The following is a 19424-nucleotide window of genomic DNA, read 5'->3' as shown; positions in this document are numbered from 1 at the left end:
AGGCCCTGCATAGTATCTTCACCTTGTTCGGTTTCCGCACGTACGTCCACAGTGACCGAGGCTCCTCGTTTATGAGCGACGAACTGCATCAGTACCTGCTCGGTAAGGGCATCGCCTCGAGCAGGACTATCAGTTACAACCCCCGGGGAAACGGACAGGTGGAGAGGGAGAACGCGACGGTATGGAAGGCCGTCCTCCTGGCCCTACGGTCTAGGAGTCTCCCAGTTTCCCGCTGGCAGGAGGTCCTCCCCGACACGCTCCACTCCATTGGATCACTCCTTTGCACAGCCACGAAGGAGACCCCTCATGACCGCCTATTTGTTTTCCCGAGGAAATCCACCTCCGGGGTTTCGCTTCCGTCCTGGCTGATGACACCGGGGCCTGTCCTCCTCCAAAAACACGTGAGGAGCCATAAGTCCGACCCCCTGGTCAAGAGGGTCCAGCTCCTTCACGCCAACCCCCAGTATGCCTACGTGGCGCACCACGACAGCCGACAAGATACAGTCTCCCTCCGGGACCTGGCACCCGCAGGCTCCCCTACGACCATCACCTACCCCCCCACCCCACCCTACACCGAACATCGCCCCTGCCCCCGCATGGCCTTCACCCCCCCCCCTCCTACACCCCCTCGCGAACATCGCCAACCTACAGGGGTGAAGCTCCAGAAGACACGCTGCGGGAGTCAACACCCGTGCCTACAGCGACGAGTTCAACACCCGTGCCTGCAGCGAAACCAGAGCTCAGGTGATCACAGCGAACGATCAAGGCACCAGACAGACTCAATCTGTGAGCCACTTCACCCCCGCTGGACTTCAATTTTTTAACAGGCGGTGATATGTGGTGAATGTATTACGGCAACCATTCACCACTGTATTACATTGTACTATGCTGTTGCTCTTGTGGGCTCCACTTATGGACCATTGTATTACATTACATTACATTGTATCATGTTGGTGCCCTTGTGGGCTCTGCCCTTGGCTCCGCCCCCTCGGGGGAGGTATATAAATCTGCTGCCTGCAGGCGGCTCTCAGTACAGGACAGTCGCAGGCAGGCACAGCTCGAGCTGTTTAAAACCACTGTTCACTCAACTCTCCGTCTCGTGTGAATTGATGGTCGCATTATAGCGTTACCAAGATTAAGCACCAGAAGAGATATTGGGTGGAATCTTATCAAAAAAAGGCAAAATCTGAGTTGTGGCAAGAAATATGGAGTGACATTGTTGGTGGGATTTCTCACAGAATTTTGGGACTTTTAAAGAAAGGTTGTTCTGTCCATGAGAATCACGCCACACTCTTGGCTGATTCACTCGCCCCGGAAACGTAATCATACCAATTTTTAACCTGAAACAGTGGTTATTACAAAGTCTACTTTACTGACTTGGCAACGCGGGGCCCAGGATCAATACTACTAAGTGGTAAGTAGATGAAATCTTCTATGAAGATATGGGTTATACCGGGGAATAACTTGAAAATATAGATTGACCTGAATAGCACCCACCTAAGTCTGCATAGGAGTCAGGGAGTGAATTCTCATCATTTAGATGTCTTATTGACCCTTTTTTGTATAGAGGGAATTTCTTACTTCAACTTCAGCTGCTATTTGGTGGTGAAGGGGTGATGTTTTCTGTTCTTGTAGTGTAGGCAAATATTGATTTATCATTATGTACTTTTAACACAGAGCGGTATCAAATAAGTGTTCAAAAATAACATGGAAGAGTGGTGAAGTGGGATTTACATTTGGACGTTAATAGTCTCAACCAATAATAGTAGCAACTTCCCAGATGGAAAGTGCAACATTAGAGGGTGAATTTCCTAAGCGATTCCGGCCTGCAGCCTACTAATAAACAATTTGAATACACACATCTGCACAGTCTTGTTGCTAGCATTTCTGATCTTCACCCTCACACATTAAACATCGACCTGTGGCATCTTATTACAGATCCACATTCAAAGCCAGTCATTTCTTCTGTTTTTTCTGATTTCGCTAATCCGGCCTCTCCCCAAAGGTTCCCATCTACTGAACATTTTCCAGTTGTTATAACCCCTACAAGGACCAAGTGGAAACCATTGTTGATCTCCCCATAGGACTCGTGGAGTACGAGCTTCCCAGATAGAGGGTGGAGGTGACCCAGCTGAACCTCGTTACAGGTTTACATCAAAGGCGGCCCAAAGCGGGGCCTGGTGTGGTTACTCTCCCAGCAAAGACTGGAGTAGGAGCGAGTTACTGCTTTGAGCAGAACACTGACTGTAGTTTTAAAAAATCTCTGTTTTACTACCGCTGGTTTCCTCAAGTTACTAAACCAGCAATTGCCTGTAACTACCTATGTAAACATTTCCACATATAATGGGCGGGATTCTCCAACATGAGCCACGAGACCAACATTTCCCCTCCACCATTTCCATATTTCCTGATGTCCACTGCTGAAGTAGTTGTCCCCACCAATCCCGCCTCCCGCACCCTCGGTTGCGAGCGAGAATGGAAAATTTGGCCTTCCAGACAAAATTCCATTGACTATCAGCGGCACCAGAAAATCCCAGCCACGAGCAAGGACAGAAACCTTTGGCCAACGTATCTGAACACAGCTCCAAAACAACAGGCCAGATTAAACACATTTTGGCAACTGAGTATCTGATCCAATTGCAAAAACTCGGAATGTGCAGGAGGAACATCACAAGATATCAACTATATGGAAGATAATCTCCATATTTTCCTCAATCATTCGGAAATTCCACGTAAATGGGAGAGCTCTCACCTCATCGAACACTTTGGACACGATATGCTTGTCCAAGATTGGGACATACTTTGCAGTTTGAGCAATAGCAGTTGGTGCGAGTGCATCCATAATGGTGAGTCTCTTTGCAATCAGGCTATGTGTCTTGAGCCAGTGATATGAAGAAATATCCAGAGAGCTGTAAATGGATCAATAAAGAATGTTTCATCAGAAACCAAAGAGGACTAGACACTCCAAATTACTCAATATTCAAATACTCCAAATTTATTTCAAAATAGTTTCATAACCAACTTAGCAATTCACATTTATGTAATAAATTAGCTCAAGTAGAGTACCATTAAATGCCCCTCTATTTAGCTCAGTGGGCTAGGCAGCTGGCTTGTAATGCAGAACAAGGCCAGCAGCGCGGGTTCAATTCCTGTACCGGCTGTGAGAATTCTGAATTCTCCCTCTGTGTACCCAAACAGGTGCTGGAATGTGGCGACTAGGGCCTTTTCATAGTAACTTAATTGAAGCCTACTTGTGACAATGAAAGATTATCATTATTATTATTATATTATTATTATTTGCCAACCAGTTACTTTTCTCTTAGTAAGAATATCTGATTGCCTAAGTGATATAATCTACAGAAAAATGAAACAGGTGCATTTTCTCCAAGGCTTATGAGCCACTTCCATAATACTCCCCAAGGGCAGCACAGTGGCACTGTCGTTAGCCCGCTGCCTCACAGCACCAGGGACCCGGGTTCAATTTCAGCCTTGGGTGACTGTCTGTATGGAATTGCAAGTTCTCCCGATGTCTGCGTGGGTTTCCTCCCACAGTCCAAAGATGTGCAGGTTAGGTAGATTGGTCAGGCTAAATTGCCCCTTAATGTCCAAGGATGTATAGGTTAGGTGGGGTTACGGGAATAGGCCGGGGGAGTGGTCCTAGGTGGGGTGCTCTTTCAGCGGGTCAGTGCAGGCCCGATGAGCTGAATGGTCTCGTTCTGCACTGTAGAACCATTTATCCCACACGATCTCCGATTCCTCAATGTCTTCACTATCTAGAAAGCTATTAAGCTTGCTCAATGTCTGAGCTTCCACAGCCCTCGATGGTAAAGAATTGCAAAGATCTACCATACTCTGAGCAAGGAAATTCCTCTTCATCACAGTCCTAAATGGCTTAACCCATATTCTCTTGCCATAAAGGCCAACATACCGGATGCATTCCTAATTGCTTGCTGCAGCGGCAAGTTGAGCTTTCAGTGACTCCAGAATGAGGACACCTAGGTCCCTTTGGACACTTCCCAATCTCTCACCAATGAAGAAATACTCCCATTTCTATTTTTCCTACCAGAGTGGAAAACCCCCCATTTTTCCACATCGTATTCCAACTCCCACTTCCTGTCCGCTCACTTAGCCACTTCAGTTATTGCACTGTCTGAAAAAAGCTCCCCCTTTGATATTTCAATCATTTGCCCCTGAGTGATTGAGAAACCGATTGGCTTCAGAGGCTAATTACTTTACTTTTGGTGTGGAACTGGAGTCACTCTTTGAAAAACATTTAAGTCAAATTCAAGAAGTACCAAGGTAATTATTTTTCAAGGCAGGTTCTGTGTATGATTAATCCAGGCCACAGACTGACCAGTCCAGTAACATGAACCACGAGACCAACATTTCCCCTCCACCATTTCCTCGTTTCCTGATTCCCACGGCTGAAGTAGTTGTCCCCACCAATCCCGCCTCCCGCACCCTCGGCGGTCGGGAGGCAGCTGGATCCCGCCGCAGTAAATGGGATTTCCCAGTGGATATAGCTCCCCGCCCGCCACCATAAACCCATGGCGGCGGTTTACTGTCAGTGGGACTGGAAGATTCCACTGATGAGAACAGCCGGGGAATTCCCCCCCAAAGGAATGTTTTCTCACTGACTGACGGACCACATAGTAAAGAGGGTTACAACGGTATCTTGACATTTTTATAGCAATAGTTAAATACTACTGACATTAAATGAACCCGTGAAATGAACAATCAAAGCCGAATGATTTATACCCTAATGGATATTATTTTGCACTTACTTTTTTGTTGGTCCTCTTGGCCTTTTTGGTAAAGGTTTGCTTTCTGGCAAAATGAGGTCTGCAAATAAAGATTATGAAGTAAAGATAAAAATAAAACCTTTTGATAGTGATTCTCACTCATCCTGTAACATTCCTTACATTTAATAATAACTGGACCCCAAATGGTGAACCCTCAGTTTCCTGCTACCTTTGGTTTTCTGGTTTGCACAGAGTGTCTTTCCCTGAACTCGAGGTGGATCAGGATTCTATTGCACCGGGTTTTCCATTTGATGACAAACTATGGATTGGAACCAACGGACATAGTGAAGGCCACCAATCAAATGAAAGGAGAAGCCAAAGTAAATGAACTAGTATTGATTAGCTATGCGTGGCATTAACGAACATACGAATTAGAAGCAGGTGTAGGCCACTCGGCCCCTCGAGTCTGCTCTGCCATTCAATCAGATCATGACTGATATAATCTTTCACTCCCTTGTAAATCAAGAATCTACCTACCTCTGCCTTCAAAATATTCAATGTCAGAATTTTCTGGCCGTTCGGGCCTGGGTGATCTACCACTCCCGCCAACAGCACACCCCGCCGCAGGTTGCCCATGGGCGAGGGGTGATTCAACAGGAAACCTCATTGACCAGAAGATCCTGACGCCAGCCAAAGGTGGGCTTCCTCCACTGCCACAAAACACGCAGTGGGTTGCACAGACAATCCCGCCCAAAGACTCTGCTTCCATTGCCTTTTGAGGAAGAAAGTTCCAGAGACTCACTATCCTCTGGGAGAAAAAATTTCCCATCATCTCTGTTTTGAATGGCTCCCTTATTTTTAAACAGTGACCCTCAGTCCTAGATTCTCCCACAAGAGGAAACAGCCTTTCCACATCCACCCTGCCAAGCCCCATCAGGAACTTACATGTTTCAATCAAGTCGCCTCTTACTCTTCTTAAACACTAGTGGATACAAGCCTTGCCTGTCCAACCTTTTCTCATGAGACAACGCACCTATTCCAGGTATTAGTCCAGTAAACCTCCTTGTATTTTCATCCTTCCTGAATAAGGAGACAAATACTGTGCACGGTCCTCAGTACTGGCAACCAAGTATTGGGGGACCAAGAGAGTCGAGTATAAATCTGAGTTGTGATGAAATTGCACAGTACATTGGTCAGACCACCATGTGAGCACTGGGCCCAGATCTGGTTATCACAAAACCAAGGGGTAGTCACGCATTGGGGCATCACAGTGAAGAGTCCCAAGGTGGATCCACTGCAGGCAATTTTCACTTATACCACTGGCCGATAACGAAGTGAAATCGACCCGACAGCCAGATTTATACATTCACCATTTTCTTTTCCAATGAGTGAATTTTATAAACGTACAATCCGGGCATTACACGGAAAGACAAATTCACCAATGAGATTGTTCATTCTTGTGCAAACATGTCAAGCGTGCTAGCGCTAATAAAGCAAAGAAGGCTTCACTGGCTTGGACATGCACACAGGATGGAAGGGGATCGTATCCCCAAGGATTTGCTATACTGGGAGGTATCCTCTGACAAGAGAGCAGCCCGGCGCCCTAAGCTCTGATTCAAGTTGTCAAAAAAGACATAAAAGCCCTCAACATCAATCACAACAAGTGGGAACTTTAGCTGACAATTGATGCAAATGGTGATGTCAGCTGTGGACAGCGATTCGGCACCATGGCAACGCGTGGTTTCGGAAACTCTAAAGAAAGCACCAGCCCTGCGAACAAGGGACAGCAGAGATCATCCCACACCACCAGCAAGAGACAACTTGTGACACATGTGGCAGACTTTGCTTTTCCAGAGACGGCTTGTTGAGCCATCAGAAGCAGTGCCGGAGGCGAGTTCATCGGGCCTCCCTAAATTCCGAGGCTTCATTCCCATCATCCCTCACAGGCGGAGGGATGTCAACCAGAAATCCTGGTGCACAGCCTCACCCACCAGGAACAGGGAACTGAAATCTTCATTTCTTTCCTGAGCGCGAGCATCATCTGTACATTAAAGTAAAATCACACATTGCGTATTCTCAATTTCTGCCCATACTAGTTACATATCAACATGGCAGCTTCTCAGCAGCTTTGATGCATTTGCAGGTTATAAGAAAGCTTCAGCAGAGCAATCAATTTTATTCCCATTTCCTGGGAAGATCAAATTCCTTGACTTACCATTCAGAACTTTCAGTTCCTTGTTATAGTTACTTAGGAACAGCTCCTTGTTTTCTGGAAGCATCCATTTGTCCACCAGACTCTCGTCGATTTTAACACCATTACTCAAACTCCGAAGTAAGCTTGCCTTTGTGTGAGCTATTAACAGGAACAGTTATGCTGTCACGTTACTGCTGCAATTTCAAACTATTATTTTCTTTCTGTTTTAATATCCAATACAGTTAAATACTTTTTGAATTGTTCTGCTCTCATTAGGAGTCCAGAGTCGAAACTCTTCAAAATGTGAGAACTCTTTTTGCTCTTCCCATACAAAGTAACAGGTATACTCCCCGACATGCAGTCATATCACTTCATAAGTGGAACTTATTAATAATAATAATCTTTACTAGTGTCACAAGTAGGCTTACATTGACGCTGCGATGAAGTTACTGTGAAAATCCCCTAGTCACCACATTACGGCGCCTGTTCGGGTACACAGAGGGAGAATTCAGAATTTCCAATTCACCTAACAGCACATCTTTCGGGATTTGTGGGAGGAAACCGGAGCGCCCAGAGGAAACCCATGCAGACACGGGGAGAACGTGCAGACTCCACACAGACAGTGACCCAAGCCGGGAATCGAACCTGGGACACTGGCGCTGTGAAGCCACAGTGCTAACCCCAAACTGGTACGATATCAGTTGTGTGATTTCACAGAAAAATATAAATATATTAAAATTAAATTATTGAATAAATACTCAGAAAAGCATTCTAGAAATTACCATTGATCATTGCTGGTTTTCGGGTTGGGCCAGGCCGAGACTGGTCAGGTGGGGCCGAGGTTCACTCGGACCATAGGAAAAGGTAGCCAAAAATTAATCTGCACTCCATCTCACCAATGCAGCCGAACAAGTCAGTAAGTTATTTTACACATCTAATAATATTTCAAATTCATGCGCAGCAATCGAAGAAAATGTCTAGATTTCAGACATCCCCGGTTTTAAGATAGCCAGATCTGAGACACAACCCGTATTGTATCAAACACCTTATGGAAGTCCATGGGCAGGATTCTCCGGCGCCCCCGCCGGGTCGAGAATCCCTGGGGGGCGGCGCGAATCCCGCCCCGCCGCCCCGACACCGGCTTTCATATTCTTCGACGCCATTTTTCGGGGGGGGCGGGATTCCCACTACGCGAATCGGGGGCCGTTGTCAGCGACCCCCCCCCCCCCCCCGCCCCCCTGGCGATACTCCGGGCCCCGATGGGCCATGCGGCCGTCTATTTTTGGCCAGTCACGTACCGGCGGGACCTGGCAGTTAAGTCGGTGGGGGCGGTTCTCAGGGGGGGGGCCCACACGGTGGCCTGAGCGCGATCGGTGCCCACCGATCTATGGGCGGGCTTGTTCCGTGGGGGCACTGCTTTCTTCTGCGCTGGTCCCTGTAGGGCTCCACCATGGCCGGCGCGGAGAAGAGAGCCCCCTGCGCATGCGATAAAATACGCGGGATGGTCTGCGCATGTGCAGAATCACACCTGCGGTCCCGTGCATGCGCGAGATCACGCCGGCCCTTCTGTGCATGCGCGAACTTGCACAATCCTTCGGCGCTGGTTGGAGCGGCGCCAACCCCTCCGGCGTCCACCTAGCCCCTGAAAGTGCGGAGAATTCCGCAATTTCGGAGGCTGTTGACTCCGGAGTGGTTGGCCCCGGTTCTCCCGTCGGCGTGGGGGACTTAGTCCCCAGAAAGTAGAATCCCAGCCATGTGTACCACATCAACAGCATTGCCCTCATCAACCCTCTTTATTACCGCTTCAAAAAAGTCCAGTAAGTTAGTTCGACACCATTTTCCCAGAGGAAATCTGGGCTAACTTTCTTTAATTAATCTGCTTTTGTCTATGTGACTGTTAATTTTGTTCTGAATTTTTCTAACCATTTCCCTGCCACCGAAGTTAAACCAAGTGGCCAGTAGTTGCTGAGCTATCATTACACCATTATTTTTAAAAGGTTGTAATATTTGCAATTCTCCAGCCCTCTGGTACCACCCTTGACTCTAAGGAAATTTATGGCCAATCCCTCTGCAACTTTCACCCTCATTTTCCTCAGTATCCCTGAATGCATTGCACCCAATCCTCTCGCCTTATGGCCGAAGAATTGAACATCCAATTTTACTTTGTGTTGTGACTCTGGGTCAAGTGGGGCTGGAATTGACCACGCGCTAGCTGGGAGTTAATGACACTTAATAAATCAAACATTAAAAAAAATACATTTCCTAAAACCATACATTACAATGGAAATTGGTTATCTCTAGATCTGAATCTCCCATTTTCTACCCTCCATAACCTCGAGGTCATCCCAAATCTTTCTGCACATGTCCTCATTCACACCAAAGCCTGTCCACCCATCACCCCTTGACCTACACTGGCTGCCGGTTAAGAAAAGTCTTGATTTTTTTTTTAAATTTCATACTGTTTTCAAATCTCTCCATGGTCTCACTCTTCCCCATCTCCTCCAGCCCCATGGCCCTCCAAGATCTCAGCACTCCTCTAATTCTGTCCTCTTGAGCATCCCCAATTTTAACCACTGCAACTATGGTTGTGCCTTCATCTGCCTGGGCCCCAAGCTCTGGAACTTCGACTCTATCTTCCTCCTTTAAGACAGTCTTTGGAATCCTACCTCTTTGACTAAGCTTTTGTTCTTCTGCCTTCATATCTCCTTATTTGGCTCAGTGCTATGTTTTATTTTCTAAAGCCCCTGAGAAGAGCTTGGGACTTCTTGGCCGGGATTTTCCCGCAATCGGTGGGGCGGCCCGTAACGGCGCTGAAGAGTGGCGTGAACCACTCCGGCGTTGAGCTGCCCGGAAGGTGCGGACTCCTCCGCACTTCCAGGGGCTAGGCCGGCGCTGGAGGGGTTGGCGCCACGCCAACCGGTGCCGAAGGGTCTCCGCGAGTTGGCGCATGCGCAGAACCGCCGGCGTGTGTCCTGCGCATGCGCAGGGGGTTTCTCCTCCGCGCCGCCCATTGCGGAGCCTCACAGAGGCCGGCGCGGAGGGAAAGAGTGCCCCCACGGCACAGGCCCGCCCGCAGATCAGTGGGTCCCAATCGCGGGCCAGGCCACCGTGGGGCCTACCTGGGGCCGGATCCCCCAGTGTCCCCCCGAGGATCCTGCTAACCGCCCTCCAAGCGCGGTCCCGCCGGTATGGACCTTGTCTATTTCACGCCGGCGGGAGTCGCCGAAAACGGGTGAGCGCTCGGCACATCGGGGCACGGAGAATTGCCGGGGGGGGGGGGGGGGGGGGGGGTGGCGCTGCCAATGGCCCTGAACGGCGCAGCATGATCCCCTCCCCCGCCCAAGAACCGGCGGTGGAGAATTCGGCAGCCGGCGGCGGGGCGGGATTCACTCCGCCCCCTGACGATTCTCTGACCCGGCGGGGGGGGTCGGAGAATCCCGCCCCTTATCTTTACACAGCAGCTTTAATGCACTCCGGTTTCCTCCCACAAATCCCGAAAGATGTGCTGTTAGGTGAATTGGACATTCTGAATTCTCCCTCAGTGTACCCGAACAGGCGCCAGAGTGTGGCGACTGGGGGATTTTCACAGTAATTTCATTGCAGTGTTAATGTAAGCCTACTTGTGACAATAATAAAGTATATATATATATATATGTCATGATATTCAGATAAACATCATGGTGCAAACACACATACACACTGATGGACAGATCAACAGACCAATCAATACACACGCAACATCACAGCCAATCACAAGCAAGAGCAGACACACTATAAAACGGGGAACAAAACACTTCCAATTCATTTCAGCAGGAGACAGCTCAGGGCACAGAGCTCACAGCAAGCCACTCAGACATTCACCATGTGCTGAGTGCCTCGCCAAGATAGTGTTAGGGCTAGGTCCACAGGTTAGAGGGTAATGAACGAACCACAGTAACCAGTTTACAAATGTTAATACTGTTAGTAATAAAACAGAGTTGTACCTTCCGCAACCGTGTTGGTTCGTCTGTGTAGCAGAGCACCCAACACGACAATATATATGTACTAAGTTGTTGAAATAAATGATGGCCAATTCCTCTTACCAGCACGTAGCACTTTCTTCATTTGGAGTTCCTTTGATTTCTTGGCACTGTCCGCACTGTAAATGTAGCACCTGTCCCTATGGTTCCTGTGTGTGGCGGGTATCCAATCCACAGCTGATCTAGATCTCACAGGTGCCTTGGCATCTAAAGAATGCACCCGAGCTGTATTGTCACTCCAGGTTGGACGCCTAATTAGATCGTCTGCAGCGCTGCTACAGAAGTGAAAGGCCGTCTTTTGTGGAACACTGTGAATGCATCATGTTGAACATAATCATCAACAATTATCAATCTCGCACTGTGAATTAGCTCAACTAAAACGAGGAGCCGTCAGGAGCAGCATGAAGCCAATACTAACTCTTTTTACAATTGCTCAATGCTTCAGCACCATGCCTCACTTTACACCCCCGTATAATACTGAACCAATACTATATAATACTGAACTCAGTCACTTTGCAGCTCCCTTTTGACAGATGTTTGTATATTTTTTAAAACGATTATTCAACCCAGACTATTTCTCAAGACGTTTTTGAATTGTAACTATTTTTGTAAAATAGGGAATCATGGCAATGAATATGTTGCAGCAAGGATCTACCGTGACATGAATAGCCAGACACTGGGTCTGAACTGGACAGCCCCTTGAAACAGGGGTAAAGATCACAACGGGACATTCAACCTACACCCATTCAAAGCAACGCAGGTAGTGCATCGTGTCCATGCTACCTGGTAGTTAACATCGGGCATGATTTACCGGCCTCATTGCGCCAGCCTTGGTGATGTGACAATGCCGTTGAATCGTGTGAGAGGCTACTTACGAGATTCGCGACGCTCAAGAAGTCTCGCAAAGTTCATCCAAATCTTGCGAGGCGACGCGATCTGGATCTCACACACACTGGGTGAGATCTGATATAGATACTTAAATGAACCATGAGGCTCATTTAAATATGTCTGCGCCAGATTCTCACAAGACCCGGGAACTAACGGCCTCCCCAGTGAGGCGTGGATCGGGTGCCATTTACTACTAGTCAACACAATGTGGACCAGGCGTAACGGCACCGGGTGGGGAGGTGCTTCACCAGGTATTCGTAGACCATTGGGTCGTCGGAGACAGGGCAAGGTGCCCCCGGTTCTCCCCCTGGCATCCAGGCATCTTAGCACTGCCACCTGGCACTGGATGGCACTGCCAAGGATCTGGGCCTGACAGGAGTAGCATGCCCATGAAAGGAAGGATTAGGGGGGGTATAAAGGTTTGGGGGGGATAAGGGGGCAGTGGAGAGGCCTGAAAAGGGGGCATTTAGTGGCCCCATAGCAGGGTGTCCTCATGTGGGGGGGGGGGGGTAAAGCCCATATGCGCAGGGGTGACATTGCCAGTGACAGGAGGGTGTGGGGCACCCTCAAGCTCACAAAGAGACCGGGGCACCCTTTCAAAATGGCGGTCCAATCACGGAGGAGCTTGTCTAACCGACGGGTTCAACTCCACAGTGAAGAAAACATTTCCAAGTGTGGGCTTGACCAATGAATAAGGATGCAATTTACCGGCTGCGGGCTGCTGGGGCGTGGCCAGTAGATCCTGCAAGAGGCCTCTTCTGGGTTTCTCGAAGGACATTACACCCCGCGAGATATAACGATCTGGATCCCGCCCACAATGGGCAAGATCAAGACTTGCAGAGCTTTTGTTATTATAAATTTAGAGTACCCAATTATGTTTTTCCAATTAAGGGGCAATTTAACGAGGCCAATCCACCTAACCTGCACATCTCTTGGGTTGCGAGGAGAATGTGCAAACTCCACACAGATAGTGACCCAGGACCGGGATCAAATCCAGCTCCTCAGCGCCCTAGGCAGCAGTGCTAACCACTGCGCCACCCAGACTTGCAGAGTTAAGTGAGCTTAAAAGCTCGCCTAACTCTGCCAACGCCAATTCCAACCGGCTCCCGGGACCTACCGGCCTCGCCTTGGACTGCCCAGCCAGGTGCCGATTAGAACTGGTCCCCACAAACGGGGGCCAGGGGAAGACCATTTGTGGGGGGGAGGGGGCCTCCCAAGCGATCGGAGGCCCCTCATGGTTGGTGTTTGAGCAGGTTTGTACTCTGACACTGATGCCACCTGGGCAAATTGACACTGCCAGCTTGGCACCCACCGAATACCTGGGGTGGTTTTTTTTGGCCGCGCCCGCTGTCTGGAAATTTCCGTCCGAGGTCAATGGACCTTTACATGATCTCCATCCCGTCCATGGTGATCTTGTGGTAGGCGCAGCCAAAAAATCCAGTCCCTAGAAATTCTTTGGTTGAATTGTGCCCATCATTTGTTCTGTGCAGCCTATGCTGACAACATTGTTTACTGTTTGCAACCATCAGCAAGGGGTCCAATATAATGACTTGCTCGACCTACTTAAAAGCTAGCCTGCAGAATTGTGGCAGCTCGAGATGCTGAGACGGTTGGGAATAGTGCACTGTGCTGAAAGAGCAATGGGAGAGCATGGAGAGAACGTGCCTCAAGGTTTTTGATATTGCACTGCATCCTTGGTGGAGAAGGTGGAAACAAAGTGAGCTGTCCTGTATCCACACACATACACACACACACACACACACACACACACACACAAAGGCTCAAAAGGTACTGGGAATGTCAGGAGTCAAGTCCCAAGAGGGCCATAAGAGGTTCAATGGCTTCAAAGTGTGGCCAAGTCAGTGCCATATCTTACCAGACACTGTTTAATTCACCGTACCTCCATCGTTCACCTAGCAACAATTTCTACCAATCAAGAAACATATTTAGAGCTTCAGCTCACTCTCACACAGTTAGAACGGCCACACACACCCATTTCTTAACTTGTGAACACTGACAACGTAGTGCAGTTGAAAGCTGCATCCAGTGATCTGTAATTTTGTTCAGTTTACTGATTATGATCAGTAGATGGCTTGTGTTCTTCTACAAAAGCTGCCACACTCCTCTCCATTCATAAAAACTTCAGGTTAGAAATGGGGATGGTGTAAATGTGCCACAACAGAGCAGCAAGAACATAGGGTATGGGAGCATTAGTACAATGATGCCACACACTATGAGCTGCAGATTTAATTCCATCCTTACCTATAGCTGATCTTGGCTCTTTACCAAAGAGCCATGCCAGGTAGAGAGCGTGTAAATGTTGTTGCACTCATGGATTTGTATATCAAAACTCTAAAAGAGCTAAGTGCTCCAATCAAAATGAGTCACTTTTTTAAAAAGTTCTTCCGAGGGATGTGGACGTCCTCCATCCCTAATTGCCTTTGAGAAGGTGGCGGTGAGCTGCCTCCTTGAACCGATCAGTACGCCTGTGTATGAGGTACAGCCGCAGTGCTGTTAGGAAGGGAGTTGCGGGATTTTGATCCAGTGACAGTGAAGGAACGGTGATGTAGTTCAAAGGCGGGTTGTTTTTTGGGTATGGAGGGGCATTTACAGGTTCCCATGTGTCTACTGGCCTTATGCTTCTAGGTGGCAGAGGTCACGTGTTGGAAAGCTGCTGTAAGAGGAGCTTTGATCAGCTATCTCAGTGCATCTTGTATATAATAAACACTGCTGCCAGTGTGTGTCGGTGGTAGAGGGTTTGGATGTTTACGGTGGTGGACCGGGTGCCAATCAAGTGGGCTGTTTTATGCTGGATGATATTGTGTTTCTTGGGTGTTGTTGGAGCCGCACTCATCCAGGCAAGTGGAGATAATTCCATCATACTCCTGACTTGTGCCTTCGAGATGGTGGACTGTTAATCTATTCCCAATTACCAATCTGTTATTTAAAATCTTGGAGTAGCTGCTGATAGAACATAGAAAAATACAGCACAGAACAGGCCCTTCGGCCCACGATGTTGTGCCGAACCTTTGTCCTAGATTAATCATAGATTATCATTGAATTTACAGTGCAGAAGGAGGCCATTCGACCCATTGAGTCTGCACTGGCTCTTGGAAAGAGCACCCTACCCAAAGTCAACACCTCCACCCAACACTAAGGGCAATTTTGGACACTAAGGGCAATTTATCATGGCCAATTCACCTAACCTGCACATCTTTGGACTGTGGGAGGAAACCGGAGCACCCGGAGGAAACCCACGCAGACACGGGGAGGACGTGCAGACTCCGCACAGACAGTGACCCAAGACGGAATCGAACCTGGGACCCTGGAGCTGTGAAGCAATTGTGCTATCCACAATGCTACCGTGCTGCCCTTAAGAACAAATAAATATACACTATATCATTTTACCGTAATCCATGTACCTATCCAATAGCTGCTTGAAGGTCCCTAATGTTTCCGACTCAACTACTTCCACATGCAGTGCATTCCTTGCCCCCACTACTCTCTGGGTAAAGAACCTACCTCTGACATCCCCCCTATATCTTCCACCATTCACCTTAAATTTATGTCCCCTTGTAATGGTTTGTTCCACCCGGGGAAAAAGTCTCTGACTGTCTACTCTATCTATTCCCCTGATCATCTTATAAACCTCTATCAAGTCGCCCCTCATCCTTCTCCGTTCTAATGTGTCTTACTTCTCATTGTCAAATTTATCACACTTTTCTGTCAAACTCTCACCACTTTCACAAATATAATGGATTTTGCTTATGTAAACTTGTCATATTGTAAAAACATACAATCTAACCAAAGGATAACACAGTGGAGCAATATTTCTAATCTTCCTTTTTCAGTTCTGGAAACATTTTGCTTTTCTTCCTCAGTTTTCTCCTGAAGCAGGATAAATTCAATCCAAGTAACTTACTTGGTCATTTAAAATTTTAAATTTCAGGTTATGATGAAACTTTTTAGCACTTTTAAAATTTTTCCTCTACCCCCATTTAATGACCCTTCTGCCAAGTAGCAGGCATCCTGCTCAAAAGGCCTGCTCTGCCTTTGGCCTTCATATCTCTGCTGCCATTGAGCCTCAGCCTCCGGCTTCTCATCGACCAGGGCACATTACTTTTGACTGCCCGTGATCCCTCGCTCAGCTGGGGCTATTTTTGCCATCCCGCTGCCCTTCAGCACACTGCAGACTCCATCTTTCCGGTCAACCTGTAAAGTGAGGCCTTTAGATAAGGGAGCCTAAATAGAGCATGATGAGGAACAGATTCAGCAGCCTGGCAAGAGAGTACGTTCAATTATCCTGGATATTCAAAGCTTTGACAGACTTCGAATGGGCAAGAGTTAATTTTGATCACCAGAGGGCATTTAATATGAACACAACCGCTAAACCGATAAGGTCAAGGTCTGGAAAACAAACGTACTTGCTCTTTGTAGCTGTCTCGTCACTGTTGTGGTACCAGTCCAGCATTACACATTCTGCATACAGTTTTTCCACCCTCTCCATGTCCTTTCTTCCCTGCTCCACTTCTTTCTTCAAAAGGCAAATATCTTCACTCTGAACAATTCAAATTAATTCAGGCAGTCAAAACCGTTAGCTAAAAAAAATTCAGATTCATTATGAAATGAAAAAATTGGGATTAAACAGCCAATTTGAATTGCCGCTGGTTGCAATTAAACACAAAAAAAGTACCTAATTGAATAACAATCATAGTGATCAAAAAAACATGATTTATCTCATTCTCCTCCACATGGACTTGTGTATGATAAATAGTTTGCATTTTCACAGACATTTCTTCAAAGAAAGGAACAATCATAATAAAATAACTAGGCTGTTTTAGGGAACAGGCATTGAATATTCGAACACAGCTTCTCTTTCATTCATCAGCATGTGATCTACTATCACCGATGAAGATGAGGTACTGCTAATAAAAGCAAAATGCTGCAGGTGCTGGAGATCTGAAATAAAAAAAGAGGGAATCCTGGGGAAAAACTCAGCAGGTTTGGCAGCATCTGTGAAGAAAGAAAGAGTTAACGGGCTGAATGATTCTGGGGATGGAGGTGGTTGACATGCCCCCTTCCCGCCCCCCAGAAATCACATCGCCAAGGATCCAACACCTACCACACCCAACCGCTCTGCAGCCATAAAGAGCTGCCGGGTGGAATGTGGAGGGTCAAGTGCGACTTCCACCCCTCATTGTGGAGGAACCCCCGCCCTCTGAAGCGCTGGCCAATCAGATTGATGGCTGCTCCATCAATCCCGGTGGTGCCAGGAAGCCGTCAGTGGCCACTGCCGGAGAAGGAAGAGGAAGGATCATCATCGGTTGCTCGCCCCTCTTCTACCATACTCCAGATGTGTGACTTGGTTCCAGCATCACCTGTGAGCAGGCCTGCCTATGGAATCTCAACTAAACATCTAGGCAAATGGTAGGCCAGGACATGAATCGAGGACCCTTGCCACTGTACTCAGGGTTATTGGAATGAATCACGTGTTGTCATTGGAAATTCTATTGAATAAAGATTCTATGAGACCAATTCTCAGGCTGTACCACAAAGAACAGGTACCAGAACCGTATTCAGTGCACTTCACCTGTGCAGGCCTCAAACTGAGGCGTTTATATCCATCTCCCCATGCCATGAAGTGTGGCGGCAAAGTCACTTATTGCTCCAAGCTTACTATAACCACCTCAGTAGCCCAAATGTCTGCATTATTTCTGTCCACAGTTTTTACAGAGTACATTCATAAAGTTCTAATTCCATACTTGGGAGCAGTTTGGAGCATTGCATTGGATTACAGAAATGGATAAAATGCATTTTGAAGATTTTTGCGATTTGTGTTTTGACTGGTGAAATTCCCAAATACATTTTACAAGACCAGAAGTAATCTGGGAGAGAACAACTAACATTGGTTCATAGAGGGATTTCTATACTGGCTTATTAATCAACCAACATAAACAGTTATTGCAGAGTAAGAAGTCTTACAACACCAGGTTAAAGTCCAACAGGTTTGTTTCGAATCGCTAGGTTTCGGAGCACAGCACCCTCCTCAGGTGAATGAAGAGGTAGGTTCCAGAAACACATATATAGACAAAGTCAAAAATGCAAAACGATACTTTGAATGCGAGTCTTTGCAGGTAATTAAGTCTTTACAGGTCCAGAAGGAGCAGGGAGGAGCAGTGCTCCTAAAGCTGGTGATTCGAAACAAACATGTTGGACTTTAACCTGGTGTTGTAAGACGTCTTACTGTGCTCACCCGAGTCCAACGCCGGCATCTCCACATCACAATTATTGCAGAGGCCACAAGTATCTTATAATGGCTATTGTGTTGTTGCCATTATTGTCATTTGTATCCTGGCTGTCAAGTTCAGCAATTATCTTGTTCCTCATTGGCAATGTGTTTATGCCTTTATCTCTCCTTTCTAACTGGCAATTCCTATCCTTACAAACTCTTTTAGGTTTGCACTGAGTGCTGAATTTGGTGCATTTGAGTGTGATAGTGAGAGTTTGGTGACCGAGGGAGTATAAGGCTTCATTTTTATCTAAAGTTTAGTCTTTCTTTTATTTAGTTAATTAACTTAAAAGTTGCTGTTTGGTTTAGAAGAAGGTGAATTTTCAATAAGCTTTAAACCGGCTTCTACTTGTAGGCACGTGCAGCTGGAGCTTGTTAATTAGTTAATTGGATTAGGCCAGTTTTCAGAGGCTAGATTCACAGTATAAAAGTGATCCCCTACAGTGCAGACTTTATTTGTACTGAGTGCTGAATTTGGTGCATTTGAGTGCGATAGTGAGAGTTTGGTGACCGAGGGAGTTAGGTGAGGAGGGAGTAAGGCGCTCCTTTCATTTTGTTTCCGACATTTCCGCAAAGAGTGCGAAGAGAGCCAGGAGTTTACAGAAAGTGTAGCTGACTGGGAGCAGGGTCGGAGGGCGGAGATCTAGTTAGTCCACAGGGCAGCTATATTCTGTCAGGTAAGAGGGGATGGAGGCTAGGCCAGTTACAGGCTCCTCCTGTAGGATGTGGGTGGTGAGGGATACCACCGGTGTCCCCACTGACTATACCTGCGGGAAGTGCACCCAACTTCAGCTCCTCAAAGACCGTGTTAGGGAACTAGAGCTGAAGCTGGATGAACTTCGGATCATCCGGGAGGCAGAGGGGGTGATTGAGAAGAGTTACAAGGAGGTAACCACACCCAAGGTACAGGACAAGAATAGCTGGGTTACAGTCAGGGGGAAAAAAACAAACAGGCAGAAAGTGCAGGGATCCCTCGTGGCCGTTCCCCTTCAAAACAAGTATACCGTTTTGGATGCTGTTGGGGGGGATGACCTACCGGGGGAAGGCCCTAGCGGCCAGGTCTCTGGCACTGAGTCTGGCTCTGGGGCTCAGAAGGGAAGGGGGGAGAATAGAAAAGCAATAGTTGTAGGAGATTCAATGGTTAGGGGAATAGATAGGAGATTCTGTGGTCGCGAGCGAGACTCCCGGAAGGTATGTTGCCTCCCGGGTGCCAGGGCCAGGGATGTCTCGGATCGTGTCTTCAGGATCCTTAAAGGGGAGGGTGAGCAGCCAGAAGTCGTGGTGCACATTGG

General features: G+C 47.5%; 1 protein-coding gene across 1 annotated transcript in view; it reads right to left on the bottom strand.

Moving 5' to 3' along the window:
• The window catches only part of LOC140392034 (von Willebrand factor A domain-containing protein 3B-like), a 233774-nt gene that overhangs the window by 85511 nt on the left and 128839 nt on the right, over window positions 1-19424 (bottom strand). Inside the window, exons 15-19 of the mRNA XM_072477209.1 lie at window positions 16268-16401; window positions 11019-11263; window positions 6958-7095; window positions 4785-4842; window positions 2753-2909 (exon numbers count right to left, since the gene is read on the bottom strand). Of these exons, the coding sequence (XP_072333310.1) occupies window positions 2753-2909; window positions 4785-4842; window positions 6958-7095; window positions 11019-11263; window positions 16268-16401 (732 nt within the window). The remainder of the gene's footprint in view (window positions 1-2752; window positions 2910-4784; window positions 4843-6957; window positions 7096-11018; window positions 11264-16267; window positions 16402-19424) is intronic.

This window comes from Scyliorhinus torazame, chromosome 15 (genome assembly GCF_047496885.1).
Source record: "Scyliorhinus torazame isolate Kashiwa2021f chromosome 15, sScyTor2.1, whole genome shotgun sequence".
Lineage (NCBI taxonomy): Eukaryota > Metazoa > Chordata > Chondrichthyes > Carcharhiniformes > Scyliorhinidae > Scyliorhinus > Scyliorhinus torazame.
The sequence above is the reverse complement of the archived record's forward strand: the minus strand, read 5'-3'. Positions and strand labels throughout refer to the sequence as shown.